Genomic DNA, 22,887 nt, shown 5'->3' on the forward strand with positions numbered 1-22,887 from the left:
CTTCGCGCCCAAGAGCTTTTCGGCCGCAGATCGATTTCACATGGCTGGCAGCTGCGAACTGTCCCGAAGCCGCGCGGTGGGCGGGGATGTGAACTTGCGAGGCGGGTGGCAGCCGCGCTGCCGAGCTGTGACTGGTGCTGGTTGCCGGGCGCCTCGCTCAGTTCTGGGCCTGGAATGGGTGCTCGATGGTATTAGTTTCCGCATCGGAAAAATGGGTGTATTTATTATACAGCCTTCAAAGGATCGTTGTGAAAATTAGGACCTGTGTATACTGACAAAGCATTCATTAAATTCAGAAAGGCTAAATCTAATCCTTCTAGGTCTTTATGGTCTAGCACTGTGACTCTTTTAAATTGATTTTAGAGCGAAGATGAGAGAGAGAGAGACAGAGATCTGTAGTCTCACTTATCTGTACTTTAATTGCTTGATTTCTGTATGTGCCCTGACCAGGATCGAACTCAGGTTGTATGGGGATGATGCTTTAACCACTCAGCACCCTGCCAGGGCCTGGCGCTGAGAGTCTTAACTTTTTCTGATTCACAGCCTCTTGGAGATGCTGATGGAAGCTGTCGCCCTTCTACCCCAAAAAGGAACGGAGAGACACACAAAATGTTGCCATTCTTTCCAGGAAGGTTTTTACACCCCCGCCCCGAAGCTCATCCTCTTAATTTCCAGGAATTTCAGGTTAATAACCCTTACTCTAGCGAAAGAGGCACCTACTAAGTGTCAGATTCTTTTCAGACATTATGTCCTTTAATCTGCACACAGCCCCATGAGTTAGGGATTTACTGTCTTCATTTTATGGACAAGGCGGTTGATTTTCCAAGAGCAGAAGTTCACTGGCCGGATATTAGATAACGACTAAGTCACAGAGCTGAGATTAAGATTTTTTTCTTCGCTCTTGAGACAATATTCTTTTGATGATGGTGTTGCCTTTTAGAGACAAGATATACCCCTGTAATAAAAGTAACAAATTACAATGAAAATAAAAGTAGCAAACAACAAAAATAATAACAAAATTCTACTGAATCACAATGGGGACACACATTAATTCTGATTTCAGAGAGGAAACATTCTGCTTGGAGGAGGTGATATCTGAGCTGACCCTGAAAAATTTAAACATAGAGAAAATTAGGGTGGGTTACAACGCAAGCACAGAGTCTGGCACATATTAAAGGCTTGATAAATGTTCGCTGAATAAATAATTTTTCTAAATAGTTTCTCCAATCAGCTCTATATTTTAGGGAAGGTAAATCTGGCAATGAGATGAAGAATGGATGGGCGAGCAGGGGGTCTTTAGAAAGAAAGGGAGGCCAGTTGGTGGGTTCTAGTAAGAATCATGACCAGAGGGAATGAAAGGTCGATTTAGCACAATGGCCATGCTCATGGAAAGGAGGGCACTGCTGGGAGAAACACTGTAGAAAGTGGAGCTGATTGGAGCTCAGGGTGAGAGAGAGGGAGGAATTGGAGATGACCTTGAGATTTAAAGTCTGGGTGGCTGAGAAAGTGATGATGCCATTAACTCAGATGGAGAATACAGGAAGGGAAGCAGACAGAGGGGAAGAAGAGGAGTTAGAATCCTCCATTTCCAGAATCTCCATCTAAGTCAGACCTCCTCAGCAGTGTCAACGGAGATCCAGCTCAGCCAGGAGCTAAGTGCGGATATTGTGGTTGGGATTCATTCAGAGGAAAGACAGCTATCTATGTGCCCACAAGAGTCAAGACTGTATTTTCCATCCAGTCAAGACAGTAGCGCTTTGACGGAATTTTCAGGGTGGCTAAGCCAAGGAAGGAGTGTAGCATAGGATGGGAAAGAAGTTAGACCCTCCACTATATAGGATGAAATGATTTTGATGAGAAGGTGGTTGGGAATGGTGGTGGCGATAAGATCCTTCCCAGGATCTAGGTGATCTAAGGATTCTTGAGTCTGAGACAGTGTTCTATACTCAGCCTCCTTAACACCACTTCCCGGCTGGGCGGTGTTACACCTACAGATTAGATCAACCACTTAATCTCCCAGAAGACTTAGCCTGTGTCACAGCACACTTTTGCCACACCCTCTATAAAGCCCCGGTTTTCTAAGGTTCTTTCCACCGGAAGCTATGACAGAAGGAAATGTCTGGGTGAGGAGGGGTAGTGGGTGAGGGGCCCAGGTTCCTGACACAGTATACGCAGGGAACTAAAGAGCAAGAGCGCCATGTTGAAGCGACCACTGCCACTCAGATTCCTCTTGTTCCTGCAGCTGCCTCTGCTGGGTGTGGGGCACACCACAGAGTTCCTCACACCGACTAATGGGAATGAAAGCATCACAGCTGGTGGGAAACCTGGTACTGGAAGGGCTTGGTGATAAGGGTGGTTGTGGGAAGGGGCCATACAAAAATCTGGAACCTGCCACTGCGTGTAGGTAGAATTTAAGAGTACTGGGGGGAAGGGGGGGAAGGGCTCCCCGCCTCATGCTGCTCCTTCTTCTGACCATCATTTCTTCTCTCCCCCTCCCCCACTTCATTTTCTCCCCAACCTAGATTTCTCCCTGACCTCCACACTCCCCGGAATCTTCGATTTGTCCACCCTTCCCCTTCCAGAGGTTCAGTGTTTTGTATTCAATGTCGAGTATATGAATTGCACTTGGAACAGCAGCTCTGAGCCCCAGCCCACCAACCTGACACTGCGCTACTGGTATGAGAAAGGAAGAGGGGATAGTACAGGGGTGGAAGAGGAGGTGGGCTGGATGTGAGAGACTGCATGGGACCCAAGAAAGAGGGTAGCCAGAATTCCAGGCACTCCGGTATTTTCTCATGGGGTAAGTCCTAAGTTAGTTCAGAGGAGATGAGGCCGGGCTGTGGATGTCTGTAGCACCCAAGTTTATCCCAGCATTCTTCTTCTTTCTAACCCTTCTCTAGGTACAAGAACTTTAAAGACAAAGCCCAAGAGTGTGGCCACTATCTATTCTCTTCAGAGATCACTTCTGGCTGTTGGTTACAAAAAAAGGAGATCCATCTCTACGAAACATTTGTTGTCCAGCTCCAGGACCCACGGAAACCTAGGAGGCAGACCATACAGACGCTAAAACTGCAGGATCTGGGTAACTTGACAGGGGGCTCAAGAGTCCAGGGATTGTGGGGCATTGAAGTGTACAGAGCTGTGTCCTTTCACCATTAGGGTACATGGCCAGAAAGGAGGAGGTGAGGGTTTGAGATGAGGAAGGGAGGAGGGATCAGGAGCACTACCTTGAGGATCCTGACTTATCTAGGTCAGGGGAATGACCACTCACACACACATATCTCCAGTGATTCCCTGGGCTCCGGAGAACCTAACTGTTCAAAAGCTGAGTGAATCGCAGCTGCAGCTGAACTGGAGCAACAGATACTTGGACCACTGTTTGGAGCACATGGTGCAGTACCGGAGTGACCGGGACCACAGCTGGACTGTAAGTGATTGGGGATAGGAACATATCAGCTAAAACCAAGCAGGTGGGGATAAAGGATTCCATCAGCCAAACAGAAGAGCTTGATTCCAAGCTCCTATTTCTCTGCCTTCCAATACCTCTGCCTTTCTCCAATTCTTTCCTTAGCACCCAGTGAGTTTTCATTAGGGTTTCCCTACCCATAGTCTTCCCAACACCGGAGACAGGTAAACCAAAGGAAGCCTTTAAGGGGATCTGGAGACACTGGCTGGTGTGGCTCAGTGGATTGACTGCCGGCCTGTGAACCAAAGGCTCGCGGGTTTGATTCTGCGCATGCCTGGGTTGCAGGTCAGGTTCCTAGTAGGGGGCGTGCAAGAGGCAACCACAAATTGATGTTTCTCTCCCTCTCTTTCTCCCCCCCTCCCCGTTTAAAAGTAAATAAATGAAATGATTTTTTAAAAAATTGGAGTGGAGGGTAGGGGGAGACCTGGAGAGGGGCATTAGATTCTAGTTAATGGAGGGAGGGAGCCCTGTAGCTTGAGTAGTCAAGAGAGGAGGGAGGGACTGGGAAGAGCCAGAAGATGATGTTGGGGGAGGGGCAGCCTTTTAATTCTTCCTTCTTTTATAGACACCCATCTTTCCCTCATGCTTTCTCTCCCCAAGGAACAATCTGTGGACCACAGACAAAGCTTCTTTCTGCCTAGTGTGGACGCGCAGAAACTCTACACGTTTCGTGTTCGGAGCCGCTATAACCCACTCTGTGGAAGCGCTCAGCGTTGGAGTGAATGGAGCCAATCGATCCAGTGGGGTGGCCATACTTCAAAAGGTAAAATGGACTGCAACCTGTGAGGCCCCTCGCTGTTCCACCCCAAACCCCAGGAAGCAGCGTTTTTCTGTGTAGGGTTGGGTCGCTGTGTTGTTAGAGTAGGGGGATGGGTTGGGAAGAAGGCCAAGGAGTGCTCAAAAGGGAGATAGAATGTATTAGCCACCCCTACAGCATTCCAGGGAAGGCAGCAACATAGTGCAGATGGTTTTGGACCAGCCAAATATCCGGCATAAACCTGCCTCTGCCATTTACTGCCTCTTCGATCTTGGGCACTTCACTAACCTTCTTGATTGTCCTTCCTCATCTGTAAAATGGAGATACTAATTGGTCCCCTTCTCAGGAGTTGTGAGGATAAAGTATACAGAAAAGTGTTTAGCATAATATCAGGCACCTAGTTGGGGCTCTACCACTGTTGGCATGTCGTAGGGGTGTGCAGAGCATTAGGGCTCTTTTCCTTTCCTCTTCTTCATAGAGCCCCCGCCGTGGTTTCAAGTGGAAGCCGTAATAATCCCCCTCGGCTCCATGGGACTGATTATTATTAGCCTCATCGGTATTATCCTCATCTGCGTGTACTGCTGGCTGGAAAGGTGAGACTTCGGGAATCCCAGAAAAAAGAGGCAGGGGTGGCTGGGAATAGTAGAAGAGATTCATGATGACGGTGTTTCTCGAAGAAGAGGGCAGGGCGGTAAGGAATGAGGGGGGGTCACCCAAATGGATGTAGGGATGGAAGGAAGCTATAGGCACAGAGAACATGGAATCTCTTTATTGCACATGGGAGAACTGGGAAGAAAGTATAATAAAAGAGTGACGCCAACGTGCTCTTGCCCCCTTTTTTCTGCCCCTTCCCCAGGGTGATGCCCCGAATTCCCCACCTCAAAAGCCTAGAGGATCTGGTTACGGAATACCACGGCAACTTTTTGGTGAGAACATGGTCGTAGGGGGACTGCAGTCTGTCAACGGCCGACTTCCTGCAGGAAGACAGAGTGTAGGGGGTGGGCAAAGGGGAGGAGGCCCCCCACACACTAACTGTCAGTAAGTGGCCGACCAGTTGTGGGGTGGGGGAGATGGAGAGAGACCTGCGGAAGAGCAGATTATAGATTGATTGAGGCAGATGGACATAGTGGTGTCGGTAGCCCAGAGGTCTGTGTGTCCCATAATCGCAGTGGTGAAGAGGGAGTGAACGCTCTCTTGGCACAGAGCCTGGGCCTTTTTTTTCCTACTCCTTCTTGACCCCTGACCTGGACCTATCTGTCTTTAGGCCTGGAGTGGTGTGTCTAAGGGGCTGGCGGAGAGCCTGCAGCCAGACTACAGCGAACGGCTCTGCCACGTCAGTGAGATTCCCCCCAAAGGAGGGGCTCCCGGGGAGGGCCCTGGGGGCTCCCCCTGCAGCCAGCATAGCCCCTACTGGGCTCCCCCATGTTAAACCTTGAGACCTGAAACCTGAGCCCTGATACCGTGGCAGAACTCCAGGGTCGTGGAGCCCTGCATTGTACTAACTTCTCCTTATTCAACCAGCCTGGACCCAATTCTCCTCTAGCCCCACCGTGGCTGACTTTGAATTTTGTACCCCCTATAACTGCCCCCTCATTCAATATTCTCCTCCGTAAGAATTGCCCCTTCGGCCTGTACGTGTTTCTCATCTCCCTCAATCCACCAGCCTTTCCTCTTCCCGGAATCCTCCCTCCCTCCCTTCCTCCCTTCCCACTTCCTTCATCTTTCCATTTACCCTTTAGTTGTTCCCAAATCAATGAGAAATAAAGTTTCTGTTGACAATAATCAAGAATGTCTGTTGTTGGTGCAGGGGAAACTTGAAGTACAGTAAGAATGGGGGGCATGGTGCTGAGGGTAGGGAAAAGGAATACTAGACTCTTGCTGTGAAAGCAGTAGTACCACAAATTCACTAGAAAAAGTGCAGTTCCAGAAACTTCACTTTTCTCCGAGGCATCCTTCTGGGGCCCATTTTAGAGTTAGATTTACATGTTGCCCCTATTTCCCAATGAATCTTCTACAGACCCCACCCAGGTTCTTTTCCTGATCCTTATTCCGAGTTCTACCCCACAGGCCACTTCTGACCTCATAATCCCTCCACTGCAACCTCAGGCCCCACCCCCTAGCGATGCTGGTTATCTACAACTGCCCAGAGCTAACTGCCCAGAGCTCTCTCCCGTCTTCCCTGGCCTGCACTTCCTTTAGCATGTGATCCACCTGCCTCTCCAATCCCCCAACCCCATGGATTTCCCAAGGTCTCCAGAACACCCTCCTTCCTCATGACTCATCAGGCCCTTTCTGAAAAGTAAGATCTTGACAGCATGTTCATCTACATCACATATGGAGGTGAGGGTCATCATGGAGGAACTGGAGTCCATGTGTAGGGCTGGGAAAGTTGGAGGGTAGTGGCGATCGCAGGAACAGTACAACCAGGGAAGGGTCATATGCCCCATTTCATCTCTTCTCAGATGATCAGACTTTAATTGCCAATACCAATTGTGCTGTCTACCACCTGCTGTATTACGTCCGCAGAAAACTGGGGTTGTCTAAAAGAGGTGAGGAGTTTGGGGAGGGGTCTAATGGCCAAGGGACAGAAGCAGGAGGGTCATCTCTGGCCCCCAAGGCCTCCTGCCGGCAAGAAGAGAGCTCCTTGAATCCCCTTATGGAAAGGATACCTGGCCCCCTTTACCCCCACTCTCCTTCCTCAGCAGCCCCAATTACCCCTGTGGCCTCCCTCCAGGCTCCATCGATTTGTGTGATACAGCAGGAACAATGAAGTTGTTTTTCCTGATGAAGAAGCCTGGAGACTATGCCAACAAATACCTTACATCTCGAAACACCTACTATGTCTGTAGGGTGATACGTGGGAAACCAGGTAGAGGCTTGGGAGCAATTCCCCAGAGATAGAGCAAGGTCCTCAGGATGGATTGTATGTGGACTTTGTCCTTAAAATAGGACACTCTCAACCAGGTCTAACTGACCATGTCAAGTCGGCCTAAGAAGGGGCAGTGCCTGTAACAATAGGTCAGGTTCACACATACCACACCCACCCCCCCCCCTTGGTCCTAGGGATGGATCTGAGGGGAGGGAATGAGGTAAAGCAGCTCAAGTTAGTGTTGAGTGGTAGGGTCCTGAAATGTTGGGCTTTGTAAGGGTGGAGACTGGGTAATGAGCCGGGGATAGCATACTGCTGTATTCACAGGAACCCAACATGCCAATGCCTTCCTAGCCTTTGTACCTCTCCTGAAGAATCCAGAACAAGCAGTAGTCGGTAAGGAGCATGGAGGAAAAAGGAGGAACACAGAGAGTTCCCCATATAGCTGGTGATGGAGAATATAGGGTGGGAGTGCTGTCATACAGCAAAGGGGATCACAGGATCCTAGGAAAAGGGAAATAGGGTCTAGGTCCACTTTAGGAGGGACGCTTAGCTCAAACCAGGTGCATTGTGTGTCATTTACTGCTCCCCCCATTTCTCAGTCATCTCAGTATATCTCCCTATCACCACCCCATTGTTTCCATCTTTCCCTTCTGTTAAAGCTTAAGCACCTTTAGATAACCCTTCAGACTAACTTCAGGCCAGGTTGCTCCAAGTGATAATTTCAACAATGGGAGGGATGTGACGGGTAGGTAAGGTCGCTAGTCCTCAGAGGTGGGGTGCCTTTCCCTGGTTTCCAGAGGCCTTGCGCTTACAATGTGCCTTAATGGAGAGAAGCCGACTGAAAATGCTTGCAATCAAACAAGCCAGGAGACTAGCTAAAGCCGAATCCGCTAGGAGCTTGGCAGTAAGACTCCCCAAATCTGGTCTGCCCCCGCACCCCCTTTTCCCACCAGCCAACCAGGCTCCTCCACCATGGTCCTCTGGGATACATTTCCTTTCCAAATGTAACACCCATGCCCAAGACCTGCCTTTCACCTCTGTTGTCCTGCCCTTGGCCCTAGTTTGTAGAAAGCTTCCTTGCACGAACCTCTTTATCTGACTGACCCTTTCCTTTTCTAGGCCAAAAAAGGTGGAACCAAGTCCACTCGCAAGGGCGCAGGCCAGAAGCTCAGGGTAAGCTTTAAAACTCCCACTCCAAAGCCGAAACGAAAACCAAATAAAGTGACCAAGTGAGAGCAGCAATACTATGAAATGACTGGAATTTAATGTGAGGTTCCTTTTTCAAGAGAGCCCTTCTCCCAGGAGTTGCAGGGAGGCCTGAGTATGTTTGGGGCACCCTGGAGGCTCCGAGGGTGGATAGGAGTAGTGGGAGAGGGCTGGGGCGTGCACGTGGGTGGGGGTGAGGAGAGAATGGGAAGCTTAGTACAATGAGCCTTTGAGGGACAGAGGGACAGAGTAGGGGGGTGGGGTCTTTTCTAGCCAGACTACCAAAGGAGGCCTATCAAAGCCTGCCCACCCCTGCTTGGGTGAGGTGGCTGACGGGCCACTTCCCTCCTCCCACCCCCACCTTCTGCCCCTGCTGAAATTCCCCCACCCCCACTTCTCAGCCTCTGGGCAGTCCCTCCCGCCAAAACTTTGCCTTTCCCCCTCCCTCTCCCTCGTCCGCGGGCAGCAAGGCAGCAGAAACCAGAGCTGGTTATAGGCATTTATTGAATTTATTCATTTATTGATTTGACACACTACCCCACTCAAATCTAGCACATGATACAATCTGGGTAGGCCAGGCACTGACACAGGAAATGATGGGAACCCACAGCAGGGGTGGGGGAGGGGACAATGCAAAGGGGACTGGGGGAGGGGCTGCTTTGGGGGCTGTGGTGGAGGAGCCCCAGATGGCCTCCCTGGCAGGTGCTAGTAAACCTGATCCACATTCCCCTCCATCCCGGCTCATTTCCCAGACCCTCAGCCAAGCTCACCAGCTCCCCCTTCTCTGTCCCGCCCCTCCCCCTGCCCGCCACCACACACACTTCCACATAACCCCTGTAGTCAGGCAAGGGGGAAGAAGGGCAGGGACAGCTGTCAGGGGCCTTGAACAGGGAGGTCTCTGTGCCTAACTTTACCACCCTAAATCCTTCCCTCCTTCTCTTCCCCCTCCCACCCCTTCCCAGGCCACAAACTAATTCCAGGCCTTCAATGCGCTCCCCCACTGCCGCACTAACCCACAGCGGGTCAAGGGAGAGTGTGGCTGCGTCCTGTTACCACACACTCCTAGGCACAAGGTGGCCGAAGGCGGGAGTCTGGCTTAGCTTCTTCATTAGGGAAACTCTGAGCTAGTTCTGCATGGACCCTGTTCTAGAGCTGGGCCACGTGGGACTGCCTCCCCTTGCTCATTCCCCAGGTTTCCCCCAGTGATATCTGTAGTGTTTGCAACGTGCCTCTATGACAAAGCCCTCAGAAAGGAAAAAAAAAAAAAAGCACTCTCTCCATCACTAGCACCTTGCCACTGTTAAAAATCTCTATATTTGTGTTTATAGTTCTTAAAAGTTTATAAAAAGCCTTTCTGCGATCTGCAGTCTTCCAAGGGTCATCTAGCCTGGTGAGCCACTCCAGTGCTCAGACCTTGGCCCTTCCAGGTCCCTACTACCCAACCCCCACCCCCCACCACTGGCCTAAGAGGCCACTGCATACAAACCCCAGGCTCAACCTAGCCTGGACCAGCTCAGAGAAGATGCTACAAAAAAATCCTGCTCCCAAAGGCAGAGGTAAGGCCACTGGTGACTTCACATTTCCAACAGCATTGCTCGCCCCTGCTACGAATCCTAGGGGGTGGGAATGGGGGAGCCCAGGATGGCTCCGGAGAGGGGGCCTTACCCCCTAATTGGCACAGTGAGAATAAACCCCCTCCCTTTCCCTCCCCCCATAGCTCCTATATGGGGCAGCTTTATCTTTAGAATTTCCTGGACACCTGTGTGAATAGGCCCCATCCTAGCTCTAAAGTAGGATCCCAAATTCCCAGGGTGAGGGTCAGGGGTAAAAAGTGGATATGAGCACCCCTGGCTCCACCTCTGAGGCAGGGGACAAAGCTTCCGGCCGTGGCTCAGGGATCTGTGGGAAGAAGAAATGGAGGACAAGGTTAAGAGATTCACTCTGGGGTATGACCACGTCCCACCACCAAGGCCCATGCCCAGGAAAACAGAGACAGCCCCTCTCCTGCCTTTCCTGTGCTATATACCCGGTGAGGGGCCTGGAGGTCCTATGTGGAAACCCTGCCACTCTCACATGACATCCTCCTTCCAGTTCCCCAGGAGCTCCACCTACCCCCTTGTTCCAAGTCTCGCCCTCACTCAGACTGTAGAAGTAGCCGGGCACCCAGGAGTGGGCCTAAGCTGTGAGATACTATGGTGATTGCGGGTACAGTACCTGGCTCGAAGTTGAAGTCCAGTGCCCCGTCCCCATCCATGAGGTCACTGATGATGTTATCCATGTCACACTCCAGGTTCTCCAGATACATGTCAAGATCTAGATCCTGAGGCATTCTGGGTTGGCTTGTAGCTTCCGTAGGGGGTGTAGGCACAGGAGACTCCGGGCTCTTGGGGACGGGAGCTGCCGCCGCCGCCGCCGCCGCCGCCATGCCTGGAGGTGGTGCTACCATTGGAAGCGGGGGAGCCAGACCACTGGGGCCTGGAGCCTCTGGGGGCTTGGGACACAGGCCGATTCCTGTGGCTACATTACTGGAGGAAGGCACACCCCCCAACAGCAGAAGTGTGGGAGCCTGGGACAGAATAGGATCCACCTGGGTCATGAGAACATCAGCAGGGAGGGGTGGTGTGTCAGAGGTAAGCAGGGCCTCCAGGGACTGGGAGCTTGAGAAGCACCCTTCTGCTGACAGGCACCCTTCCGCTGACAGTGACCCCTCTGCTGGGCTGAAGAGGGAGGGGCTGTAGGTGTGCAAGGGGCCCGGAACCCTAGGATGCTGCAAAGAGAGGCCAGACAGACTGCTCTGAGAGAGCAAGGAATGAGAAGATGTTAGATTGAGCCCATCTAACAGCTCCAGATCTTCCTTTAGCGGGGGAGGGACACCCCCTGCAAAGCTGCTGACTGAGGCTGGCATTTCCTCCACCACCACCGCAGCCGCGGCGGCCGTCGCCAGCACCTCGGACTCTGGTCTCAGCGGGGAGAGCCGGGTGCTGACACTGCTAGCATTTGAATTGCTTCGTGGACGGAAGGTGGTCCACACATCGGCTTCCTCGCGGTTTCGAGAGCAAGGGCTGCCTGACCACTTGGTGAAGTGGCCAACCGGGCTCCTCGGAGTGGCACCTTCGGGTGGAGCTGGCAGCACAGCTGGTTTCTTCTTGGGCGCCTTGCTGCGGCCCCGGAGCAGCTTGCTGCTGCTATCCATGGAGGCTGCCCGGCGGCGGGGTGCCTTGCCACTTTTGCCCCCGTCGGGGTTCAGCATCCACCAAGAGCTCTTGCCAGTAGCCTCGTTGTGGACCTTGATGAACTTGCTGTGCAAGGATAGGTTGTGGCGGATCGAGTTCTGGAGAGGGCAGAGGCAACACAAAGGGGGCATGAGTGGTAGAGAGCAGGGGGTCAGTGGGCCACGGTCCACTCTAAAAGGATGCTGGGGCATGGCTGCAGCATTCCTGGAGACGCAGAGCTAGTCAAATACAGCGGGAGAACAGGCAAAGGTAGGGCTGGAGGTTGGGGAGGAGACCACACACACAGTTCCCACCCAGAAGACAAGCTACTCAAGCCTGCGCAAGGGGCACCAGAGACAACCTGAATAACAACCTACTGAAGAGGGCAGGGCACCTACCCTGGAAAAGCTCATAGCATTAAACTCCTCCCAAGTCTCTGGGGGGCTGTCTGGGGCTGGGGGGGGGGTATCAGGACGCCACGCTCCTGGTTCGGCAAGAACTAGGAGGCTCTGATGGGAAAGAGCATTCCACAGCTCCACCCCTTTCCTTGAGTGCTGGCTTGGGTGGAGTTTACAGGACAGTGGCGCAACACCAGACCAGGACTGACCCACCCTGTCCTGAGCCAGTTCTCTGAACAGGCTGAGGGGCTGGAACCTCGGCGCAGCTGGTGCTCCACTCCCCACAGGCATTTGGGTCCTGGCTCTCCAGAGGATTTGAAGAAGCCTTTTTTTTTTTCCCCCTGATTTCTCCCAATTTGCGGGCACACACCCTCAACCACATTCGGGCCAGGCTCCTCACTGTGCCTCAGATACACGAGGCACGTTCCTCCCTCCCTTCCTCCCTGTCCTGGGAAGGAGCTCCCCTCTCTAAATTCTACTGATTCTGCCAGCCCAAGCTTAAGTCTCCTCTTTTTTAGAAAGTGGTTGCTTGACTTCTGCAGCCAAGTTTCTTGTGTTCTTCCCAGTTTCATAGAATTAGTCTCATCAAGTGAAAGCGCCCAGGACACAGATCCTATCATGTAGTCAGGCAGTGCCCCACCCACCAGTAGTGCCCTTCCTCGGAGTACCAAGCTCACAGTACTACTCAGGCTCCCGGTACAGAATCAATTATTTCTTGCCTGCTTGCTGGGGTGGGCCGCAGGTGATGGCCAAGCCCCCTTTGAGTCTCTGTTGGCTCTTGAGTGCCTTGGGGATTAGAAGCTGTATGTTCTCCCTCTGTCTCCCCTTTCTTTCTCTTTCTCTCTCCTCTCTCGCAGGTGACATTCTTCCAAAGATAAGTTGTTTTTCTGCCCAGAGGCCCATGGAATGGAGATTGGCAGACTCCTGAGCCTGCAGAGCAGCTTCATTCTACTGGTTGCCCTAGGCTGGTTAAGCCATTCCTTTGTGCGCCACTCCTCAACTCCCTTCTCTTCCCTATTGCCTTTCACCCACTTCTCCTCGGGAATTTGTGCATAAGATCTCCACAACCTTAGGGGCATTTGACCTCTCACATGGAGCTCTTTAGTGTTTAGAAACACAGGCAAAATCCAGAAGGGCTTGGAGCAACTCGAAGGCTCAGGCTCCGGACAGTCAGAAATCACTTCAAGGGTTTCTCAGCAGTCTAGGTAAGGAGATCCTTTGCCTGGAGAAAGATGCTTAAGTAGTTCTTTCTGGCTAAAGAACATGTCTTCCTGGGACTCTTCAACCACTCCTTCAGGGAACCACACATGTCCATCCAGCCTGGGCTCTTAGTGACTGAGGACCACGGTGACTTCTGGCACCGGGACTTCCCCCCACTTTCATCCTCTAACTCTGTGGTCGACTGAGAAGACCCATTTCTTTCCCTACTACTCAGTCCCCACGAGGCCCAATTCTTCATCCCCCTCTTCTTTAGATTTTGGAATTAGTCCATAGTACATCCACCTACCTAGAGAGGTGAGCTCCCTAGGAGCCTGTAATTCTTACCCATTCAAAGGGGGATGACTGTTCACTGTTCCCAAAGCCACCTAAACTAAGCTTTCTTGTTCTAAGTGGGTGCCGCCCCCTGGTGGGGTGGTAGTAACCTTGGCAGGTAACCAGTTAAGGCAGTTCAGGCACGAGGTCCCCTTGGAGTAGGGTGGGGGTGGGGACTGCGGGGAGGCCTCAGTGTGGTCTGGCTTTGCCATAATTCCCATGAAGAGAATTCAGCAGCGTGGACTAGCAGCAGCAACACATATACTTTATAGTTAGACCTGAGTTCAAGTCCTCATTCTACGGAGATTAGGCGAATTTCCTCACGTTTGTAAACCTTAGCGCTCTAATATGTAAAATGTGGAATCTCCGAATTGCTGTGAAGACTAATCAAAGAAAAAGTTAAAAAAAAAACACTTTGTAAACTAAAAAGCCTGGCGTAAGTGTCAAGTAAAAGGAGGGACTACACTCCCACAGCATAACTAACAACTCAAGGTTATTTCTTCTGCCCGGGAAAACCGAACCTAAGGGAAAAGCAAAACAGCTGTGTAGGCTGGGTCCTAGGAGGGGAGCGCTTTATGAGCCGCGACTGTGGTGTGGCAGTCTACCCAGAAATAGTGCCAAGGGTCTCAGTCAGCTGTCCCGTTTTCCTCTCTATGCAACCCCTAGGGCTACTGCAGATCTGGCCCCTCGATCTCTTATACCTAGAAGACCCTGTCCTCTTTAAACCCTCTGCACTTCCTTGTATGCTGACCTCACCACCTATGGGCATCCAAGGTATGCATAGGGGTTGAAGCTCCCTGATTTCGAGATTAGAGCCCCATACTTGCCAAGACAAGTTTTCCGAGCATCTAACGAGATCCGTGGAAAAGGCAAAGGGACGCCCGACCTTGTGCTCTCTTTTTTTTTTTCTTCATGACTAATAGTCCTCAACTCCCCCCACCCCCCACACTTGGACAGTACCTTTCTAGGAAGAGTTTCTTGGCATTATCAGGTAAACTGAGGCAGGTATCGACTCACGACCCCTTTTTTTCTCCTTAGTGGGTTAGGTCACCTACTTACCCATGAATATCACTCTTTTTTTTTTTTTTTACCTTTTGCGAACTCCACTCCCTCTTCTTGAGTAGAGGAGTTCTAGAACAGAACTTCTGCCCTGAGGTATTGGGAGGCAAGCAGGGAATCCAAGTAATCCCACAGGAATGGGAGAAAAGGTGTCGGGGCGGGAGGTAGAGGTAGAGCGAAGGCTAGGTTTATGTGGAGAACCCACACAGCTCCCGCAGTGCATAGGATAAAGGCTTCTCTGTGGGAATAAGTGTTTGGGGTGGCCCAAGCCAACACTTGCGCTGGGAGTGTTGAGCAGAGAGCAGAGAATTCAATTTTCTCCAAGGCCAGGACAGTGTCTTATTCATCCGTGATCCTCCGGCATCAAGCACTGAGTGTGCCATATACTATGTCCTAAGTACATGTTTGTCTAACTGACTATGGAAGGTGGACCTCTGGGGTGGGCTGGGTATAAAGGGGGTCCCAGAATAGCAGTAAGGAGGTGGGGGGGCAGGGGCAAATGGTATTGGGACAGAGGTAAGGGGGTCAGAGTTACCTTCCATCCTGCTGAGCTGTTGCTGTCACCCTTGTCCTTGAAGTAGGGCACAGTGCGGACCATCCACTCATAGATCTGGGCGAGTGTCAGCCGCTTCTCTGGGGCGCTTTCAATGGCCTGGCTGATGAGCTCTGCATATGACTGATTTCCCCAGGCATTCCGGCGGGAGCCTCCCTTCCGAGGACCTGTAACAGCCCCCAGGATCCCGGGCTGGGGGCCCCCTGCCGGTTCTGGGAGCCGGGAGGGCAACAGGATTGGCTCTGAGTGCCCCTCCGTGTGTACCTTGTCTCCCAGACCTGGGTCTGGGTTTGGATCCACCTTGGCTGGTTCCGACAGCTCCGACAGCTTGGATGGCTCCGACAGCTCGGACGGCTCCGACAGCTCCGACGGCTCGGGCAGCTCGGGCAGCTCCGGCAGCTCGGGCAGCTCGGGCGACTGGGACGACTGGGACGACTGGGACGACTGGGACGACTCGGAGGACTCGGAGGACTCAGACGGCTGAGCAGCAATCTCTGGTCGGGGAAGGGGCCAGGTGCAGGAGCGGGGACGGCTCTGGGGTTCGAAGTCGGGATCGAGGTCTATGATCGCTGCAGCCTCTGTGGCTGAATTCTCATTCCCAGGATCCATACGTGGAGCTGGACCGCTCAGGCGTTCAGAGGAGCCTGCCGAAGTCCCTCACGATGCCGCCCCCCAGGGGGGAAGCACCCAGGGCCAGGAGACACATTCCTTCCAGTCCTCAGAAAGTCTCCAACTTCCCCCTCGCCCCGTACCCTAAACCCCCAAACTGTCTCTCCCTTGCACACAACTCTGATTGTCTTCGCGACTACAGCCTGCAGTCTCGGAGCCCCGAGACACCACCTGTAACCTCCGCGAAGACACTTCTTCTCCAAGCTCTCACTCAGCTTCCTGCTCTTTTAAACCTGAGGCACCGTAGCCCCTCATACATTGCGCTCCCATCAGCGAACGTCTCGTAGCTGCAGTTCCCACCCCTTTTTAAGTTGCTGCCCCCCGGACACTCCTCCCAAATTTCCTCCACCCTTGTCACTGCCCTCCCCCACGCCCCGCTCCCCCGCGTCACTTGCCCCTCCCCTGACACCCCCTCCTCCGTCTCTCCTGTTCCTTCCACTCCTAAGAGGGTCCACGTCCCCTCTGCCCCAACCTCTCTTATTCCAGAACCAATTCCCCTACCAACCCCCCCCCCCCCCGCCCCCCGGGTTTCCCTTTTGTTTTGCTCCGAGCTGCAGCCCCGCCTGACGTCTCTGTTTACCACTCGCCGAGACAGCCATCTGCGCACGCGCTTAGAGAGTCAGTTGGGAAACCGAGTTTTTCAGTCGTGCCACCCTGCTTAGTCTCGAGGACTGCATTTCCCGCCCTGCTTCGGGGCCAGGAGCCCGATAAGGGCGGCATGAGAGCGGCGTGGCAGGATATCGGGAGGTGGAACCTTTATCAGAAGTTGTTGCGCACTCTTTGATCCCTTAAAAATATTTAAAAAAAATTTTTCCTCCTTTGCCCCCTCCGCGTTCCCCCCACTTTTTTGTGATTCCGAGTAACCCAGGTGGCTGTGTTGAGAGATGCTAGACTTTTCCTTCTTTCAGTTAAGAAAGGGCAAAAGGAAAAAAAAATGCAGTGTCTGCGAGAAGGAACAAGCAAAGAACTAACTGGGAAACTGGGGTGGCGGGCTTGTGTAACGTGAACAAGTGGTTAGCGGCCGATAGGGTCTCCCCCACTCCTCCTGATCCCCCCAACTCAGTTCACACTGACAGCGTGGACGCTGACCAATCAGCTTTCTCCATTGGCTCTCCTGGCTTCCCCGTGAATATTGACTGACACCCCCCAGGTTCCTATCTTCGGCGGCTTCACTTCGCATTCAGTAGGTCCCAAACTGAACTCATTTATCCGTTTCTGTACTCACACTCCTATCCTCTCGTCACCCTTATCTCTAGATTTGGTAAATGGTTATCCAGATCTACCCAGTCCTCCAAGCTTGACTTAACCGCTCACCTTCTCAGCCCCCTAGCTTCCCGCATCCAAATCCCTCTTCAAGACCTTATTTATCACTGGATTAAAGTACGGTGTCATCTTAATCGGACCTCCTTTAATAGTAGCGTAATTCTATCATTATTCAACTAGTCAGTGACAGGGCTATGACAAGGACTCAACTCTCTTGACTCAATCTAGTGCTCTTCTCACTGCATCGGACTGGCTTCCAGGCTCCAAAAAGGACTGGACGTGGCCCTTGAACTCAGTCATGGATGTTTTCCATCATCGATGTTTCCCCCACTAGAGTGTGTTTGTTGCTGCCAACAAAGTTATTTTTTCTAAGAAACCTTCCTGATAACAGCTAAAATGTATGGAACGCTAATTATGTGCCTGGCCCTGTGGCGATCGCTTTAGTACACATGAACTCATTTAACTCCTCAAATCAACTCTCTGACATAGGTACCACTATTATCCTCACTTTATAGTTGAAGACCCTAATGCTAAGAGATTTAATGACTTTCCCAGAGTCACACAGCTAGGAGGGAGAACTGGGACCATATCACTAATATGTGACCATACATATTTCCTTGCTTAAAAACTCCTTTGCAGACACATGGACAAAAACAAGGGGGGTGTGTGGAAACGGGGAGGGACGTGGGGAGGGCTGGATGGGCTGGAATGGGGGTAAAAGGCAGAAAACTGTACTTGAACAACAATTAAAATAAAATAAAACAAAATAAAAAACAAAACTCCTTTGCCCTGGCTGGTGTGGCTCAGTGGATTGAGTGTCAGCCTGCCAACAGAAAAGCCACCAGTTGGATTCCTGGCCTGGGCACCTGCCTGGGTTGTGGCCCAGGTTCCCCAACTGGGGGCAGGTGGAAAGCAACTGACCCATGTATGTCACACATTGATGTTTCTCTCCCTCTCTTTCTCCCTCCCTTCCCCTCTCCAAAAATAAATAAAACCTTTTAAAGAAAAATTTAACCCTGGCTGGTATAGCTCAGTGGATTGAGCGCGGGCCCGTGAACCAGACAATCGCAGTTCGATTCCCAGTCAGGGCACATACCAGGGTTGCAGGCTGGTTCCCTGCAGGACAGTTCCCAGCAGGGGATGCATGAAAGGCAACCATACATTGATGTTTCTCTCCCTCTCTCCTTCCTTTCTCCTCTAAAGATAAATAAATAAAATTAAAAAAAAGAAAAATTTAAAAAGACTACATATTCTCATCTGAAGTCCAGAATAAAGAGATGGGACATAGCTGTTTGAAATGCTTGGCAAACATTTCCTGTTTATGCCTCTTCCTTCTGCCTGGAGCACTTGTCAAGTGCTTCAGAGTGGTGAGTTTGGAAGAGGAGAGATCCTGGTGGGCCACTAGGTCCCAAGGAGCTCTCTTCTGACTGAAACAGGTGTGGTGGCAGATCGTTCAGAGCTGCTGAGACAGGGAAATGGCGGGGTGGGGCAGGCACCTGTCCTGGCCTGAGTTATATCTTGCATTGTCTCCCTTTGTGCATTTGTTTGAAAGGTCCACCTTTGCACCAAGTCATGTCCATCGCCTCCTTAAATTTCCAATTCAAAGCTCCAAACTTATGTGCTCTTGGAAACTTTCCCCAACTAGTCCAACTTGATAGGTCACTTACCCACTTTGCATCTCCTGAACCTCTATGAACTCAGTTTGTATTCTTTAATTTTGTGCTTGTGGTTACACAGCTTTTCATTTCTTCCTCTTTTTTTGCAGTTATTTTCTATATTTTCTTTTCTTAAATATTTTCTTTTTTATTTTTAGAGAGAGGGGAAGGGAGAGAGAAAGAGAGGGAGAGAAACGTCGATGTGTGAGAGATACATTGAGCTGTTGCCTGTCTCGCATGCATCCAACTGGGAACTTGGCCCGAAACCCAGTAATGCGCCCTGACTGGGAATGGAACTGGCAACCTTTCGGTTCACAGGTCAGCACGCAATCCACTGAGCCACACCAGCCAGGGCGGCTTTTCATTTCATGACAGCATGTTGTCTCCCCAACTAGATTATAAACTCTGCAATGAATCAGAAATGGTTATTGAGCTTTTACTGTTGGGAATATACCTTGAAACTCTAGACAGTTGAAAACAACCATAAACCATAGGACCAGATGATTTAGGAGGGTGAGCTCCAGGACCGGTGGAATGGTAAAAACACTCCAACTCGAAATCATGCATCTTAGAGAGGTCATGGGCATTCACCTTATTACTGTGGGATAGTTAGAATATAAATTAGTCCAGAGAAAGAGTAAGCGAGGTGGCTTTAGAAGATATAAGAAGCACTAGTAGTAAAGAGGACTAACAGGAACCCCCCCCCCCAACAAACCACTGTAGTCATAAAGTAGGAATAGATATGGCAGGACACGGTTGGGGGGGGCACAGGCCTTTTTCCCAGTTTCAGTCTCAGAGTTTATGGTCTCAATTGGCTTCCCATTCACCACTTGTTTTTTTTTTCCCCCTGTTGAAGGGCATAGGGGTTTGGCTTTCTTGCCTCTTTCCCTGCCACCACCCACTCTTCTACCTGGGTGCCACCCCCCAAGCCTGCTGCCAAACCGGCTTTATTCATTTGAATTGAGATAGACATTTCCCCACTTCTTTCTTACTCTGCTCAGCTCTGAAAATACACACAACCCCCATATGAGGTTTGTATAAGATTTTTGCTAGTGACTGCGGGGAAAGATGCAAAGGTTAACAAAAACAGCAATGACAAAGTTCAAGGAATTTCAGAAAGCACCACCTCTACTTGTCCCTGGTCTTCACAGACAAGTATGAAACACATATTTTTGTAACATTCTTCCCTAAGTCCTTCTTTTCTGTGAAAGATTTCTAGATCTTTTCTTAGAAACCAGTACCACCCTTCCAACCCTGTTGCTGGTTTAAAAAATCTTTTCATTAGTAAATATTTCTTAGGAACCTACTATTCTCCATACACTAGTTTTAAGTATTTTTATGTGAAGTTGACTGAAATGGACTGAAGTCCTCAGGTTTAGCCCCAAGTAGATTTGATTTGGCCCCATGACTGAGTTCAAAGGCCATGTCCAGTCCTTTTTGGAGCCTGGAAGCCAGTCCGATGCAGTGAAAAGAGCACTAGATTGAGTCAAGAGAGTTGAGTCCTTGTCATAGCCCTGTCACTGACTAGTTGAATAATGATAGAATTACGCTACTATTAAAAAGTAACATTTATTTTTGAGTATGTGTTAGGCACTGTGCTAAGTGCTTTATATGAATCATTTGATTTAATCCACATGATAAGCATGAAAGCTAAATGCTAGTAGTACTATTTTCATTTCACAAAGGAAAATGAGACTTAGAGAGGGTAAAGGGACCTCCTTAAAGCCCAGAGTTCCTCAGTGGTAGAGCAAAGTTACAAATCTAGGCAGGCTGACTCCAGAGTTTCCACAAGTCAATTCACCTCTTCCCACTGTGGCTTCAGTTGTAAAATGAGAATGTTGTATTAGATAACTCTAAAGTTCCTCCTGGCTCTAAAATCCTGTCTCTTAAGATCTTCCATCTGGGTACAAGACCCCAGATAGTCCTTTTGGCCTTAGGCTGCCCCGAGCTTCTACTTCTCACCCACACAAATTCGGTCCTGGCACCTGTATAATAAGGTCTGTAAAGCTTCATCTCTCGGGTTTTGGGCTCCTCTGAACTGACCTTTGAGCTTCCTCTTTAACCCTTCCTCTAGGCCTCTATGGTCCTAAAGTTCGAAAATCCTGCTGGCATGATATTTACCAGAGTTCTTAACCAAAAAGTCTCCAATATGTGAAAACATGCTTATATTTTAAAAATCACATGAAAAGAGTCCTGACTGGTGTGACTCAGTGGATTGAGCACCAGCCTGCAAAACAAAGTCGCTGGTTTGCAGGCCAGGTCCCCAGTTGAGGGGCACACGAGAGGCAACCACACATTGATGTTTCTCTCCCTTTCTCTCTCCCTTCTCCTCTCTCCAAAAATAAATAAACAAAGAAGAAAATCTTACCTTTAAGAAAATACATTGAGAAAAGATAGAAGGGTCAAAAGGTGTTAACTAACTGCAGCTAGTTTTTCTTTTAATTTTCTTAGAGTTTTCCAATTTACTATGACTGTATATACCTTTTACATACATTTTTTATTGATTTCAGAGAGAGTGAGAGAGATAGATTGTTGTTCCACTTATTTATGCATTCATTGGTTGATTCTTGTATGTGCCTTGACTGAGAATTGAACCCACAACCTTGGTGCTTGGGACAATGCCTTAACCAACTGTGAGCTACCCAGCCAGGGCCAACTGTGTATAACTTTTACACTGGAGAAATGCTCTCTTTTCTCTCTTTCTATAATGGACTCGAGGCACTTTACAAAAAAAAGAGTACAAATGCCATGAGATTATAGAAATAGAACATCAGAGGCATGAAAGGAAGAGGGATCTAATGTGCTATGACTGAACATTAAATTCACCTTCTGGGCAGCCAGGGGACAGGGGGAACACAATAAAGTACAGAATCCTTACTATCAAAGGAAAGATACATAGCAATTTCTCAAGAGAGACAGATTTTCCTGTCATTAAATTTTCCCCCCCTCAATTGAAAAGACTGGGCCACAGCAAACAAAATTTTTTGAAAGAACCAAACATTTAGAATCCCATTGCCTTCATACAACGCTCATCTTTGCCTATCAGCTTTCAGTTCTTGTCCACAGACACAAATAATTTTATGTGGCTGCAATTAGAGCCTATATGCCATTTCGTGTTCTGTGTTTTTTCAATGAACATATCATAAACACATTTTCATATTTAGTCTTCCAGAGTTATAATTTTTTAACATCTACATAATGGTCCATTGCGGGCACTACATTCCATATGAAATGTCTCATTTGGGATTAACGTAAGGGACAATGTCCTCAGTAAGAGTTTCATAACACACACAGAAGAGATTTTCATATTACTTTCTTATAACACCCTGGCTAAAAGCCAAGGGTGTAACATTAAAGCCTTTCTGCAGGGGCTGAGCTAATATGACTCAGGCATGTAACTTTCTGGTGCTCTAACTCGATTTGAGGATACAACTTAAAATGCTACCACTCCTAAAGGAGTGGATAGATAGAATGTCTTTTACAATACACCCCATAAATATCTCTTCTCACTACCAGGCTTTTGATAGGACCTCAGAGGCTGACTACATTTATTCTCTGATGAAGACCAGAAATGTTGGTATGCTTTGGTGTTAGCTAAGGCAGGATCCGTATGGTCTGAAAGCCAGATGAACAAACAGGTGGTTCGGTGACAGGGTTTACATCTGTCTTGAGAGTTGAGAAGCCTGCCCAGTGTTGTTGCCTGCATGGAAGTGTATCCCACATCCCTGTGAAGGTAGGGTGCAGGTGAAAGCTTAGATTTTTTCCCTAGGAAGCAGCTTTTGGATCTGAGTTCCACACCACAGAGGAGGGATTTTAAATAAAGATTTATTTATTTTTAGAGAGCTGGGAAAGGAAAGGAGAAAGAGAGGGAGAGAAATATCAGTGTGTGGTTGCCTCTTGTGCACCCCATGGGGACCTGGCCCTCAACCCAGGCATGTGCCCTGACTGGGAATCTAACTGGTGACCCTTTGGTTCATAGGCCCGCACTAAATCCACTGAGCTACACCAGGCAGGGTGGATTTTTGATCTGAGCAATGCTCAAAACCCATAACTAGTCAGGTGGCCTCAGCATAAGAAGGGAAGATCTCATAAGTATTCCAACAGAACCTCTGGTTTTGGGAATTGTAGGGTCCCCGTGTGTCATCCAGTCTGATTTAGCTGTATAGTGGGGTTTTATATTGAAAAATCGAATGTCGGAGGCTGTCACCAAGGACAATTATTATAAAACTTTTTAAAATAATTTT

General features: G+C 49.9%; 3 protein-coding genes across 4 annotated transcripts; 2 read left to right on the forward strand and 1 right to left on the reverse strand.

Annotated features, from left to right (window-relative positions):
* The first annotated feature begins 2,104 nt into the window (after positions 1 to 2,104).
* IL2RG (interleukin 2 receptor subunit gamma) lies at positions 2,105 to 6,005 on the forward strand. 2 transcript variants are annotated; one of them, XM_037126719.2, is made up of 8 exons: positions 2,105 to 2,315; positions 2,523 to 2,676; positions 2,901 to 3,082; positions 3,288 to 3,427; positions 4,067 to 4,229; positions 4,702 to 4,816; positions 5,080 to 5,149; positions 5,488 to 6,005. In XM_037126719.2, exons 1-8 carry the CDS (start codon positions 2,198 to 2,200, stop codon positions 5,650 to 5,652), a joined length of 1,107 nt encoding a protein of 368 aa, XP_036982614.2. In that variant the 5' UTR covers positions 2,105 to 2,197; the 3' UTR covers positions 5,653 to 6,005. The 2 variants fall into 2 exon arrangements, with proteins under 2 accessions (XP_036982614.2, XP_036982613.2); XM_037126718.2 differs by having other exon boundaries at positions 2,106 to 2,327.
* Positions 6,006 to 6,084: 79 nt separating this feature from the next.
* On the forward strand, positions 6,085 to 8,328 carry CUNHXorf65 (chromosome unknown CXorf65 homolog). Its single transcript, XM_053656653.1, has 6 exons — positions 6,085 to 6,563; positions 6,686 to 6,772; positions 6,958 to 7,092; positions 7,420 to 7,488; positions 7,893 to 7,999; positions 8,215 to 8,328. Exons 1-6 carry the CDS (start codon positions 6,539 to 6,541, stop codon positions 8,326 to 8,328), a joined length of 537 nt encoding a protein of 178 aa, XP_053512628.1. The 5' UTR covers positions 6,085 to 6,538.
* Positions 8,329 to 8,788: 460 nt separating this feature from the next.
* On the reverse strand, positions 8,789 to 16,098 carry FOXO4 (forkhead box O4). The gene is made up of 3 exons (XM_037126713.2): positions 15,039 to 16,098; positions 10,516 to 11,632; positions 8,789 to 10,200 (listed from the first exon to the last, which is right to left on the reverse strand). The coding sequence occupies exons 1-3, from the start codon at positions 15,663 to 15,665 to the stop codon at positions 10,193 to 10,195; spliced, it is 1,752 nt and encodes a 583-aa protein (XP_036982608.2). The 5' UTR covers positions 15,666 to 16,098; the 3' UTR covers positions 8,789 to 10,192.
* Between the last annotated feature and the right edge of the window lie 6,789 nt (positions 16,099 to 22,887).

Source organism: Artibeus jamaicensis, unplaced genomic scaffold (assembly GCF_021234435.1).
Source record: "Artibeus jamaicensis isolate MK-2021 breed Jamaican fruit bat unplaced genomic scaffold, CSHL_Jam_final scaffold_2375, whole genome shotgun sequence".
NCBI lineage: Eukaryota > Metazoa > Chordata > Mammalia > Chiroptera > Phyllostomidae > Artibeus > Artibeus jamaicensis.

Coding starts and splice junctions, on each gene's coding strand:
- IL2RG (XM_037126718.2), top strand. CDS start 2,198: ATGTTGAAGCGACCACTGCCACTCAGATTCCTCTTGTTCCTGCAGCTG. Junction 3,083..3,287: donor GCTAAAACTGCAGGATCTGG/GTAACTTGACAG, acceptor ACATATCTCCAG/TGATTCCCTGGGCTCCGGAG. Junction 5,150..5,487: donor AATACCACGGCAACTTTTTG/GTGAGAACATGG, acceptor ATCTGTCTTTAG/GCCTGGAGTGGTGTGTCTAA.
- CUNHXorf65 (XM_053656653.1), top strand. CDS start 6,539: ATGTTCATCTACATCACATATGGAG. Junction 6,564..6,685: donor CATCTACATCACATATGGAG/GTGAGGGTCATC, acceptor ATCTCTTCTCAG/ATGATCAGACTTTAATTGCC. Junction 7,489..7,892: donor TCCAGAACAAGCAGTAGTCG/GTAAGGAGCATG, acceptor CCTGGTTTCCAG/AGGCCTTGCGCTTACAATGT.
- FOXO4 (XM_037126713.2), bottom strand. CDS start 15,665: ATGGATCCTGGGAATGAGAATTCAGCCACAGAGGCTGCAGCGATCATA. Junction 11,633..15,038: donor ACAGCTCAGCAGGATGGAAG/GTAACTCTGACC, acceptor TGCCCTCTCCAG/AACTCGATCCGCCACAACCT.